The 13,635-nt window shown below is 31.5% G+C and overlaps 1 protein-coding gene across 1 annotated transcript; it reads left to right on the forward strand.

Moving 5' to 3' along the window:
* The first annotated feature begins 2,195 nt into the window (after positions 1 to 2,195).
* Positions 2,196 to 6,051, forward strand: LOC123669239 (maltase A1-like). Its single transcript, XM_045602861.1, has 9 exons — positions 2,196 to 2,247; positions 2,325 to 2,504; positions 2,611 to 2,768; positions 2,847 to 3,425; positions 3,523 to 3,630; positions 3,720 to 3,870; positions 3,956 to 4,151; positions 5,535 to 5,672; positions 5,935 to 6,051. Exons 1-9 carry the CDS (start codon positions 2,211 to 2,213, stop codon positions 6,002 to 6,004), a joined length of 1,617 nt encoding a protein of 538 aa, XP_045458817.1. The 5' UTR covers positions 2,196 to 2,210; the 3' UTR covers positions 6,005 to 6,051.
* The last annotated feature ends 7,584 nt before the right edge of the window (positions 6,052 to 13,635 follow it).

Below are 13,635 nucleotides of genomic sequence, written 5' to 3' on the forward strand. Positions count from 1 at the left end.
ATGATCACTATACAAATTATTGTTAACTTCGTCTCTAGTGCGCTTCAGCCTGTAATATCCCACTACTCTACATAGGCTTCTTTCCCCCATGTAGGAAGAAGGATCAGAGCTTAATCCACCACGCTGCTTTATTGCGGGTTGGCAGATATGCTCCCTACTGCGAGTAACGATCGCTATCAGGTGTACATGATAACCACTGGGGCTGACAGCTTAATATGCTCTCCGAGGCATGTTGGGGGGGACCGGAGAGAGACTGACAATCAGATCGGAAATAAGTATTTGTATAAACACAAATATCCACTCTGAGCGGGAATCAAACTCGCGACCGTCGGTGTTTAGACGCCGACGATACGACACACGCACCATTACACCAGAGCGGCGGTTTCTAGTAAATTAATTACGGTTAACATGATGATACCACTGATCCGTAATGTACAAAGATTCTGCTGAGAAGAATCAGCAAAAAAGCAGCTCAGCAGTTACTCTGTAACAAAACTGTGATAGATTTGGTTTTTTAGTTACATAAATTCAAGTGTCTTGCATGAAGCTCCGTACCCATTAAATCCACACGTATGTATCAGTAATATAATCTTGAATTTCACGTACTTTAGCTATTAAATATATTTGAATATAAAATTTTAATTTAATTTCTTGTAATTGTTAAATCGTTTAATTACAAATTATAACAAAAGTATAAAACAATAGAATAAGAAATACTGGAAAAATAACACGTAGGCACATACAGATAAGTTCATTCTCTTCCATCTTATATTTTCAATTATTCAAGTACAAAGCAATAATAAGAAGATTTTTACTGAGGAAGGGCACAGCAGTAAATAACCTGCTCAAAATCTGGAACAGCGCGACTGGGGTACACAGAAGTACTTACAGAAGACCACAGCTAAATAATACTATTTTCAAGCAGTATTGTGTTCTTGTTGGAGTAAGGTGGCCAGAGCTCCTGGCGGGAATTGAGGATAGGGTCGGCAACGTACTTGCGATGCTTCTGGTGTTGCAGGCGTCTATAGGATACGGTAATCACTTACTATCAGGTGAGCCGTACGCTTGTTTGCCGACGTACGCTAGTTGTATAAAAGATTTCTGAGAGGTTGGTTATATAGCTTATAACATACAAAAGTGCCACAGCATCAGTTCACTACTATAACATTTTAAAAACATACAATTACGAAAGAATAATTATGTTTTTTAACTCTTTTTTAGTTTTCATTATGTTAAAAAATGTACATATTTTATATATTACTATGAGCGATTACTTTTAAATTGAAATACAAGCGTTTGTCTATAATAGTACTAAAGTAGAACTAAGCGGGAAATATTTTGCTTAAAATCTAGACTAGCCCAGTTGGGGAAGTTTTTGAACCTAAAAGAATGTCACAGCCAAACAATACTATAATCAAGTAATGCCTTGTTCCAGTAACGAGTAAGATAGCCAGATTTCCTTGAGATGGACTATTTTGACACCAAGAGTTGGGTTAGCAACGTACTTATAATGCCAGTGGTGTTGCAGGTGTAAATAAATTACGGCAATTAGTATAGCCGTGCGATTGTTTGCCACTTTTACATTATATGGTGTAAAAGAACGAAAATAAAATCGATAAACTGTGATAGCCTGCTTTTAATACCTCGGGACAAGGAATCAATTTTGCTTGCTCTAAAATAAATGAAAGAAAACTTAAATTTATTTGAATATCCTCATTGAGATATTTTTATTCTTTTATCTTCCAAGAGAGCACTTCAATTTTATCTAAAAGATAAAGAACCTCTATAAAAGGTAAAATTTGATATCATAACATGCCTTTATTAGACATAATGAGGTAAGAAAATTTATTGAGCCCTCTAGTTACTTTTGTATGGACAAGATTATTGAATTTCTATTATATTTATTATAAACGTATTCAACATTAGAACGTCATAATTATAACCCTAATAGACTTAAAGTTATTGTTACTTTAAAGAATTCGGAAAATAAAAGACTTTATTTTGAAGCTAAGTTGTTAAATTATTTTATAAAAGCAAATGTTCTCGACATATATATAAGATGCAATCAATTTTTTGTTCTGTTAAATGTTTCTAGGACATTGCCGTTTATTCTACTGCCCGCATTGTTTTTGTTTGCATTTGCAAACAATGACAGAGAACTGGAATGGTGGGAAACCACCATTTTTTATCAAATCTACCCGAGATCTTTTATGGACAGTGATGGGGATGGTATTGGAGACCTAAAAGGTATGAATTTTATTAGAAATATATAATATTAATTGAAATATACACTTTACGTACTATGATTGACATTTTACTTTTAGGTATTACTTCAAAATTGGAATATTTAAAAGAGTTAGGTGTAGGAGCGACTTGGTTATCTCCAATGTTTAAGTCACCCATGTACGACTTTGGATATGACATTTCTGATTTTTATGATGTTCATGATGAGTACGGAACTATGGAAGATTTCGACAACTTAATTGCCAAAGCAAAGGAATTAGGTAATGATGTAAAAATACTGTTTTGTATAATGACATTCTTAATCAACAATGAATCAGACATAAATCTTATTATTATCTATCTTATTATTATCATCATTTTTTTTAGATATAAAAGTTGTACTAGATTTTGTACCAAACCACTCAAGTAATGAAAGCGTATGGTTCGAAGAAGCTCTAAGAGGTCATGAAAAGTATTACGATTACTTTATTTGGGAGGATGGTGTTGTAGATGAAAATGGAGAACTACGCCCACCAAATAATTGGGTACTTAAAACTTGTTAACATAAACAGATATTTATTTGTTTTATTATGTATTTTTAATATTAATAATCCCAATTTTAGAATAGTGTTTTCCGTAAAAGCGCTTGGGAGTACAGAGAAGAAGTTGGAAAGTATTATTTACATCAGTTTGTCATTGGCCAACCTGATCTAAATTTCCGCAATCCAGATGTAGTTGAGGAGATGAAGAATGTATTGAGATTTTGGTTGGACAAAGGTGTTGCCGGTTTCCGAGTAGATGCTATAGCACATTTGTTTGAAGTGGATAAAGAAAATTTCGGTGGGAAATTACCCGATGAACCATTGTCTGGCTCGACTGACGATCCACTAAGCTATGACTATTTGAATCACATTTATACAAAAGATCAGGAAGAAACATATGATATGGTGTATCAATGGCGGGAAGTTTTTGACGAGTTTAGCAAAAAAGATGGATTAGCACGAGTAATGATGACCGAAATATACGCAAGCCCACAGATCACTATGAAATATTTCGGTGACGGTGAACGTGAAGGAGCTCAAATGCCTTTTAATTTTGTACTTATATCTGATATAAATAAAGATTCGTCAGCTGCTGAAGTTAAGTACGCCCTAGACAAATTCTTAACTTTCAAACCAATCGATAAACTTGCTAATTGGGTGGTAAGTTCAAATTGATACCTTATGTATATTTAAAAGTTCATTACAATTTTGGTTAGCTAAGCTTTTGATATTGAAAAATGTGTTTTATCTATTTCAGGCTGGTAATCATGATAATAATCGGGTAGCTACAAGATTTGGTCCGAAATTAGTGGATGGAATAAATATGATTCTGCTACTGATGCCAGGAATTGCTGTTACTTATATGGTACTAATAAAATATAAATATTATATTATTTGTACTATTTAAAAACAAATATTAATTATAAATAGTAAAGGTTTAATTATTATGCACAGGGTGAGGAAATCGGAATGGAAGATGGTTACGTAAGCTGGGAAGATACAGTTGATCCAAGTGGCTGTAACACGGATGATCCTATTAATTATGTACAATCCTCTCGCGATCCAGAACGAACTCCATTCCAGTGGAGCTCTGAAAAAAATGCCGGTGAGTTAAATAATAAGATCAAAATTAATGAATAGGTAGTATGAAATACATGTAAAAAAATAAATTAAATCTATATTTTTTGTAGGTTTCTCCGTGGCTGACAAAACCTGGCTGCCAGTGGCAGATGGTTATGAAACATTAAATGTTGAAGTTCAGCGTAATTCCGAAATATCTCATTTAAATGTTTATAAGACTTTGGCGAAACTGCGCGCTGAATCAGCTTTCAGATACGGGAGATACGAATCAGTTGCGTACAATTCAGACATATTTGCTTTCAAAAGGTATGTAATATTTAAAAAATTTAATGCAAATCAATTATATTTTTAACGCTTCACAATCAACCAATATCTTCTTATCAATCATCTGAATAAATCAGACTTTATAAATCAAGTTGGACAAATTTTGGCAAAACCTTAAGATTCTTGAATGAATTTAGAGATATTGAAAATTATAATATATTCTCCAATAAGTTGATATGTCTGTGGTGCCAAGGAAAAGGGGGATAAGTCAATTTATAAATAAGTCAATAAATAAAACTGCGAAAAAATTAGATTTTTACACCTATTGATTCAAAATATTAATATGCCACGTGTGAAAAAGGAGTAAAGGCACTAATATACGTAACATTAAATAAATTACTTTTTTCTAATAAATCACATGACTTGCTTTCTTGTTAATTGCCTATTGTGAAAGGTTCAAATATTTGTGTGTTATTTCCTTTTTCCTTAACACCACAGATTTCATAACCGTTCAATAAATTCTCATCCCCAAAACAAATAACCTCAACTTGAAGTAACGTCAATGGAATAGGTAGCACAAGGTCATTATTATTCAAAGTCGAAGATAAGACATTAAACATTTCGACATACACTTCAACAATACAATACAATATGTTTATCGTAACAGAGTAATCCATTACATCAAACGTGTTTCCAAACACTTTGCTTGTCAGATTAAAATGAAATGTCAGTGACAAGACAAATTTAAGTGATATTAGTTATATCTTATTTAGATTACTAAATTATTTCACCTTCTTAAATTTCTCAATTGATCCAATTGATATGTGATACTGTTATGCTAGTGAAACCTCCATTTATGTAATCATTATAGCTTATACAATATCATTTATTTTTTAAATTTTTATTTAAGATAATAAATGTAGGCTATTCTTAGGATAGCTCCAAGACAAAGTAAAGAAAATTTTAAAATGAACTAGAAACAATTTCTTTATAAGACTTTTAAATGAGCTAATATTAAATAATCTTTTTTTAGAAGGGGTATGAGTAACATTATATTTATTTTGATTATTAGCATTACAAATGACTAAGCCAGCATTATTATTACTATAAGAAGCAGTTTAAAAATTTTGGATAAATACCATGTTCTACAAATTTGTCGTTTTTAATGTAAGGTTTAATTTAAGCCTGTTGCTATGCCAATGTAGTACGTGACGAGAAGTAGAAACAAAAAAGTGCGCACCTGTATTCAATATTATACCTATGTATCTGTTTACTGACATTTATGTTTGCCTATTCCCTAACATTTATAAATTGTATATGTGTTTACCGCAAAAGAAAAAACCGACTGAATTAATAACCTCCAGAATGCGATTTTGAAATGAAAGTTATTTAATGTGATCTAACCATAAGACATTTTTCTTTCAGATGGCATGAAGACGAAACATACATTGTCGTGATCAATTTTAGAGACGATTGTTACACCGTTGACCTCACTTATTTCGAAAATGTAGTTGGAGATCTGGAAGTTGTCGTACACAACATTCAGTCGCCAAAGAATGTTGGGTATGTAGAATAGTACTAATTGAATTCACAATATACTTTGATACGTTTTGGTACGTACTTAGTCATCAAAAAGTCTGGCTTTTTACTCTACAATAAACATCTATAAATGTTTTTTATTGTGGCAGAAAAATTAAAAAAAATATATATTTAAATAAATTTCAATAATCATGGTGATATAATAATAATTAAACTAAGCTCTAAGAAAACTTTAAGAGCTTAAAAAAAATGTTTTGGACTTAAATCTAATTTGTTTTCATTACAGACAATTACTCGAGGCGGACAAAGTCGACATAGCTGGAAGCGAATCCTTAGTACTTAAAGTCACACAATAAATTATTTATTTAATGTTATAAACAGCAATAAAATAGAAGAATTAAAAGATTTGTTTTCCTATTTGTGCTTCGCAATGTTTGTGTTCAAATCACACCTGTTGCTGAATGAGTTGTCTAAAAATAGTTTGAGATGTTACATGTTTACGACTCAGTGAAAAGTGATTTGAAACAGAACATCTGAACCCATCCGAACTTTGAGTGGTTATGATATCTTATATGGCAAATTTTGCTTTTAAAAATTTTTAATTACCCATAATTTTAATGTAGGTTTAACTAATTACACATTATCTATGTTGATGGAAACATTAATATGTCCTTCGAATAATTACTTATATCTATGTAGGTATTATTAATGATAATGAAAAAAGAAAAAAAAAACTATGACACTTATCGTTTGGAAAATTAAGAAATAAACGCGTAACTAAACGTGACTTTTAAACCTTCCTAATTAAACGTGGTAACTTTTTACGTGTATAATAATTTTGAGAAATATATAAGTAATTATATAAATTTAAAAGCAACACAAAAAGCTTATTCACATATCAGAAGAAGATAACCTTATATTTGCTAAGTTACTTCATAGTAATCATTTTAAATAACGTCATCTCCAAAAAGTGTATCATGGTTCACACCCGTATTGCTATGGAAACTTTTTTTTTTATTTCACTAGTTCGGCAAACAAGCGTACGGCTCATCTGATGGTAAGAGATTACCGTAGCTTATAGACGCCTGCAACACCAGAAGCATCGCAAGCGCGTCGCCGACCCAATCCTCCCCAGGGGCTCTGGTCACTTTACTCACCAACAGGATTATTTAGCTGTTGTCTTCTGTAAGGTCGAGGTACTACCCCAGTCGGGCTGCTCCATGTTTTGAGCAGGAAATTCCTGCACTGCCCTACCTCAGTTGAAACTACATATCATTTTTTAGTATTAAATAATACAATTTAAAAATAAAGATGCAGCTATTAAAAAAAATGTAGTAAAAGTAATCATGGCTAATGAAGTTGTAATGTAATCAATTTAACAAGAACTACAATTCCACGCGGGTAAAGTCAGGAGGAGTTCGATAGCTGTGTAATTACAAATTGTGCTATTGGAATGTGTATTTAAAACAAGTATAAATTACCATAATTAACATGTGACGTGCATAGATATTTATATTTAGCTAATTTGTAAACATTTCCTTTTGAATGTATGAATAATTCTATCAAACGAGAAGGTAAATATGTTAATAAAAAGCAGTTTATATTCGTTTAATTGCAACAGCGTCACGTTCAAAAATGTCTTACTTACTTGGCATATTTTACAAAAATTTGCGAAACCAAGTGTCACGTATTTTTATGGTCACGTTCATGGTCAGGTTCGAATTCCACTCGATTTACCCTGTCATTACTACTACTACTCGTAAACTCAGAAACTCTCACATTAAGACTTATGTATCATCGCGTAATACTCAATTTTATATATAAAATTCTCGTGTCACTATGTTAGTTAAAATACTCCTCCGAAACGGATGGACAGATTTTTATAAAAATCTTTTTAAAACATTGATTTTATTTTTTGTTTATCGCGACCATAGACACCTATAGAGTCCTAAAGGTAAAGATAAACACGAGAACGGGTGATAAGCAGAGTCTTAACGATAAGGAAGGAAGCTGTCTCTAGAGCATTTTAATAATTAACAAGTAAATACAAAATTCGTATAATCTGTATTGTATATTATAAATTGCGGCTAGTTTGATAAAAAATCATAACTTCTTCATTCTTATTATTTTGACATTATCACACAACTGAAAGAAAATGAATGAATTTATGTGACTGACGTAATTAATTAACTTTATTATTTTTCAGTGTTGAAAATCATTATTTCTAAATCTTAAGCAGATGTACACATTTTATAGATATGTAAAGGAGATTTATGCTTCAGCCTGTAATATCCCACTACTGGGCATAGGCCTCTTTTCCTATGTTTTTTTTTTATACCACTAGGTCGACAAACAAGCGTACGGCTCACTTGATGGTAAGAGATTACCGTAGCTTATAGACGGCTGCAACACCAGAAGCATCGCAAACGCGTTGCCGACCCAATCCCCAATCACTCACAGGAGCTCTGGTCACCTTACTCACCAACAGGAACACAATACTGCTTGAAAACAGTATTATTTAGCTATGATCTTCTGTAAGGTCGAGGTACTTCCCCAGTCGGGCGGCTCCATATTTTGAGCAGGAACTTCCTGCTGTGCCCTACCTCAGTTAAATGAGTATGTAGGAGGAGGATCAGATTTGTAAAGTAACAATTTCAAACTTTTAAAATCTATTTAAACCAAATACGAATTTTTAACTTGAGTAAAAATAAATACATAATAATACTGCAATTAAATTTCAACTAACTTAAACTTGAGACAAATAAAATCCATCCTTGTGTTCTCTCATCTCCTGAAAAGGGATTACCTTGATGAATAATGTACAAGCGACATTGGAGGGTATTAAATTTGAATTTACTAAAGGAACCCTCCATCCATATTCAAGTTCTTATTTAATTTAGCATTTTATTGTGGATTTATTATTGATATAACTTATTAAATATTGTTGACATAGTATTTATTAATTGCCTAATTGAATTAGATTAGTTGTACTATTTGTAACTTTGTTATACTGGAACAGACGTAGAGGATAACTAAATTAGTCACACAAGTCGAACTGCTACATTACAAAGGTACGTCAAACAAAATAAAATAATATCAACAAACGTACAACAATACGAGTAGATGTTATACTGGTAATACCTGCAGGTATTACACAGTGAATAGTTTTAAGCTATAGTTACCTTGTTTGTAATAGAAATGAAATTCTATTCGAGGGCAATATTACTATTTTTAATGTAGACGTACTTTCCAAGTCGCGCTGCTTCAGATTTAAGCATGTAATATCCTGCCGTGTTCTTCTTGAGAAAATTTTATTTAATTTTATTTAAATTCTTCATTGTATAATAAATACACTAATACGTGTGTACAAAAGGCTGGCTTATCATCATTCCAGCCTATCGCAGTCCACTGCTGGACATAGGGCTCCACAAGTTCGCATCAAAAATGCGTGAACTCATGTGTGTTGCCCATAGTCACCACGCTGGGCAGGCGGGTTGGTGACCGCAGGGCTGGCTTTGTTGCACCTAAGACGCTGCTGCCCGTCTTCGGCCTGTGTGTTTCAAAGCCAGCGCTTAGATGGGTATCCCGCCATCGGTCGGCTTCTTAAGTTCCAAGGTGATACTAGAACCTTGTTATCCCTTAGTCGCCTCTTACGACACCCACGGGAAGAGAGGGGGTGGTTATATTCTTTGGTGCCGCAGCCACACAGCACACACAGCAAAGGCGGGCTTAACACTAATGCATTTTCTACCAGCCAACCTTGGTATGTGCAAGAAAGTATAGTGTGTAGGTGTACAATAAAAAAAAATTATAAGAAATAATTTGTTAGATTATCCAGAATACGATGAAGACTTTTTTACATTATTTTACATGAATTACTAGGGAATACATTTTTTTTAAACCAAATGTAATAATTTAAATTTTCAGTACGTTTTATTTTCTTTTCAATGTATTTATATTTGTTATCGTTGTTTGAAAATAATATTTTAATTATAGATGATAATTACAACTGACATTAAACGCGAGTTAATAACAGTGTATGGGAGATATTAAAATATCAAACATGTTTACGATAATTATAACATTAAAGGGATTTTATACATAATGTCGATATGTAATGAAACTAATATGCAATATGTGTCACTTTATTTCGTTTAATTAAGTCTAAAGTATGAGCTCGTTAATTAAATCAACTCAACATCGAAGCATGAGGTAGGACATCGCAGGATCTATTCTATTAAAAATCTGGAGCAGCGCAACTGGGTAAGTACCTCGAGTATACAGAAGATCACAGCTAAATAATACGGCTTTCAAGCAGTGTTGTGGTCCTGTGGTGAATAAGGTGGTGGGGCAGGGGTTGGGTCGACAACGTGCTTGCGATGCTTTTGATATTGCAGGCGTCTATGGGCTACGGTAATCATTTACCATCAAGAGAGGCGTAAATATATAAAATGTTATTAACTAGAGGTAATATTGCCTTATCATTTTTAATCGGATATACGTTGGATAATAAACTGAAAATATTTATAGCTTTATTTCGCCTTGAGTTTTTTTTGTTAAAAACCGAGGAGACGTTGAAAGGAGTAATAATTTTATGGTCGCCGAATAAAGCATCTGCCAGAGACATTTTTACATACATTTCAGCTTTAAAATATTTTTCACAAACACTGCACGCTTTAAATTATTGATGTGTATTTGATCATTTACATAATTAATTAATATGATATGTTACAATTGTTACGCATAATATTAAATAAATAGACTATTTAAAATGTATCAAATGTTACATGCAAATTTAAATATTAAGCCTACATTAATTGCTAGCTTAGCCCGTGACCTGCGGAAAATAGAATTAAAAATAATTTTATACTTGTATAAAATAATTTTTAACAGAAACAAAAACCGACTTCAAAAAGGAAACTAAAAAGTGAAAAATAAATTTACTTAGTACAAAGTAATTCGTATTTTGATTTAGTTAATCAGAAATGATTAAATAAATATTTTATAATTTTGAAGTTGTGGTTGGTGGTTGTTTTCTAATGTTTACGCGAATTTTACTCATTTAATGAAACAACTTTTTTCGGATTTTATCGCGGTTTATTGTTAACTTTTGATTCCCGACGTTTCGGATACTTTACAGCAACCATGGTCACGGGAGGACTGGTCCTCAAGTTAACAATAAACCGCGATAAAATCCGAAAAAAGTTGTTTTATTCTTGTAGTTATTTATTTTGTTTTCACTAGTTTTGTTTAGGTTATAAACTAACAGGCAACTTTTTCTATAAAACTCAAAAAAAAAAATTGAGCCCTGAAAAACCAGAACGTTTAAACGCTCATGTGTTTCTCTTACACAGACATCGGTTACAATTTCATTCTATGTAACGAAAATAAGCGCAACACTGATAATTTAAACGTTTGACCTTTAACGATAATGATATGATTCAATTTTACTTAATGGCGTAATTAATTTGTTTATAAATTATGCATTTCAATTTAAATGATTACAAAATCAGCGATAATAATTCATCGAGAGCTCTTTGTAGAATATTTATTTTATCGATGCTTTTTACTATAAATAGTATTCAAAAAGACTTCAAAAAGATATACATATAGAGAGATAAATGTATAATATTTAATTTATAGTTTGATGTGTATTCTGAATAAAAGTGAGTATTTTATAGCATATTGATTCATTATTACATATAGAGGTTTAAGAAGTAAAGTAAAGGAGGAAGAAAGGTTAAGAAGGAAGGTAAGCGCTTACCACATTTTCCACAGTCCCACTTACAGACCTTTATTAAATAATAGTGCTTTATAGTGATTAATGAAAACATTATTAAATTTACTAGTCACCCTTACGATTTTTGAAAGTTTTCCTCGATTTCTCTGGGATCCCATCATCAGATACTGGTTTCCTTATCATGGTACCAAACTATGAATATCTCCTTTCCAACAAAAAAAGAATTATCAAAATCGGTTCATAAACGAAGAAGTTATCTCCGAACATACATAAAAAAAATATATATATATACGGTCGAATTGAGTAACCTCCTCCTTTTTTTGAAGTCGATTAAAAAAGATAGATATCAGTTTTTTTCTATAGTTTCAACAGTTGATATTTTTCATGTAAAACATAGTCACCACAAACGACTATTCTTGTAGTTGTTTTCTAATGTTTACGCGAATTTTACTCATTTAATGAAACAACTTTTTTCGGATTTTATCGCGGTTTATTGTTAACTTTTGATTCCCGACGTTTCGGATACTTTACAGCAACCATGGTCACGGGAGGACTGGTCCTCAAGTTAACAATAAACCGCGATAAAATCCGAAAAAAGTTGTTTTATTCTTGTAGTTATTTATTTTGTTTTCACTAGTTTTGTTTAGGTTATAAACTAACAGGCAACTTTTTCTATAAAACTCAAAAAAAAAAAAATTGAGCCCTGAAAAACCAGAACGTTTAAACGCTCATGTGTTTCTCTTACACAGACATCGGTTACAATTTCATTCTATGTAACGAAAATAAGCGCAACACTGATAATTTAAACGTTTGACCTTTAACGATAATGATATGATTCAATTTTACTTAATGGCGTAATTAATTTGTTTATAAATTATGCATTTCAATTTAAATGATTACAAAATCAGCGATAATAATTCATCGAGAGCTCTTTGTAGAATATTTATTTTATCGATGCTTTTTACTATAAATAGTATTCAAAAAGACTTCAAAAAGATATACATATAGAGAGATAAATGTATAATATTTAATTTATAGTTTGATGTGTATTCTGAATAAAAGTGAATATTTTATAGCATATTGATTCATTATTACATATAGAGGTTTAAGAAGTAAAGTAAAGGAGGAAGGAAGGTTAAGAAGGAAGGTAAGCGCTTACCACATTTTCCACAGTCCCACTTACACTTCCTGTATTACTGAACAGCCTCTTCGAGGCATGCAATAAAACCATTAACTAACGAGGCGAAATTTTTAATGCAATAAAAATGATAAAAAAGTAGTTATATTAGAAGTTTTTATAGTCACAACTATAATAGAATCGACACGACCATTACAATTATATTTAAAAAAAGCCTACAATTACCTACCATTACCCTACTTGTTCTTGATCAATAATTATGTAGTTAGTACGGCTTCTTAAATTAATTGAGAAATTTTCACAAATTCATATTTAAAGAGTAATATCGCAAGTTTTATATTATTATTACGTTACTTAATACTAATAAATTAAAATAATATTGAAATTTTTATATAATAAACAATAATCGCACACGCAAAACAAAATTTTACAAAAAAATATGATGGATAGATAATCTACCCATATATAATATCAAACTTATTTACTATAATATAACAACAGCCGTTTATTTCGTAAACAATTTTAATTTTCGTTTTATATTATGATTGAGGTTGTTTATGATAATTTGATTTGCAATACAAATACGTACCACACTCAAAGCCAAAGCGGGAAAATTCATCTGTACGTATTAATTAACGTAAAGACATCTTAGAAATTTAAATAATTGTGTTTGAAATTCACTTTCGTAAACGGAAATTATTCCTAGAATTTTATTTTTTTAATTTAAATTGTTTTATAAACTTTATGATAATTTTATTTAACTATAATAGGTAGGTGAAAATTAGCTATTCTTAATATAATATGTACCTACCTACATTTATTTTTATTTTTTATGATGTTATCACAAAAGGTCCACAACATATCACACTGTAAATAAGGATTGTGAGTTATGAAATACTATTATGTGTAATAGTGTCAGAAGTCATAGATACTAACCCCCCCCCCCCCCTCCCACACACACACGCACAAGGAAAATTAAAAAGCTAGAAAAGAAAAGAGAATGGTAAGACGGATTACCGCTTTCAATTCTTCACCTATCCAAATTTCCGTGAACTTGCACGTGATTACTTGCACGTCTTGAAAAAACAGTAAATAAATCACATCGATGT

Source organism: Melitaea cinxia, chromosome 3 (genome assembly GCF_905220565.1).
Source record: "Melitaea cinxia chromosome 3, ilMelCinx1.1, whole genome shotgun sequence".
Classification (NCBI taxonomy): Eukaryota; Metazoa; Arthropoda; class Insecta; order Lepidoptera; family Nymphalidae; genus Melitaea; species Melitaea cinxia.

Bases quoted from the DNA above. Each gene is read 5' to 3' on its own strand.
- LOC123669239 (XM_045602861.1), top strand. From the start codon at position 2,211: ATGGACAGTGATGGGGATGGTATTGGAGACCTAAAAG. The intron at 2,769-2,846 runs GTACTTAAAACT...TCCCAATTTTAG, and splicing joins TACGCCCACCAAATAATTGG to AATAGTGTTTTCCGTAAAAG. The intron at 4,152-5,534 runs GTATGTAATATT...TTTTTCTTTCAG, and splicing joins GACATATTTGCTTTCAAAAG to ATGGCATGAAGACGAAACAT.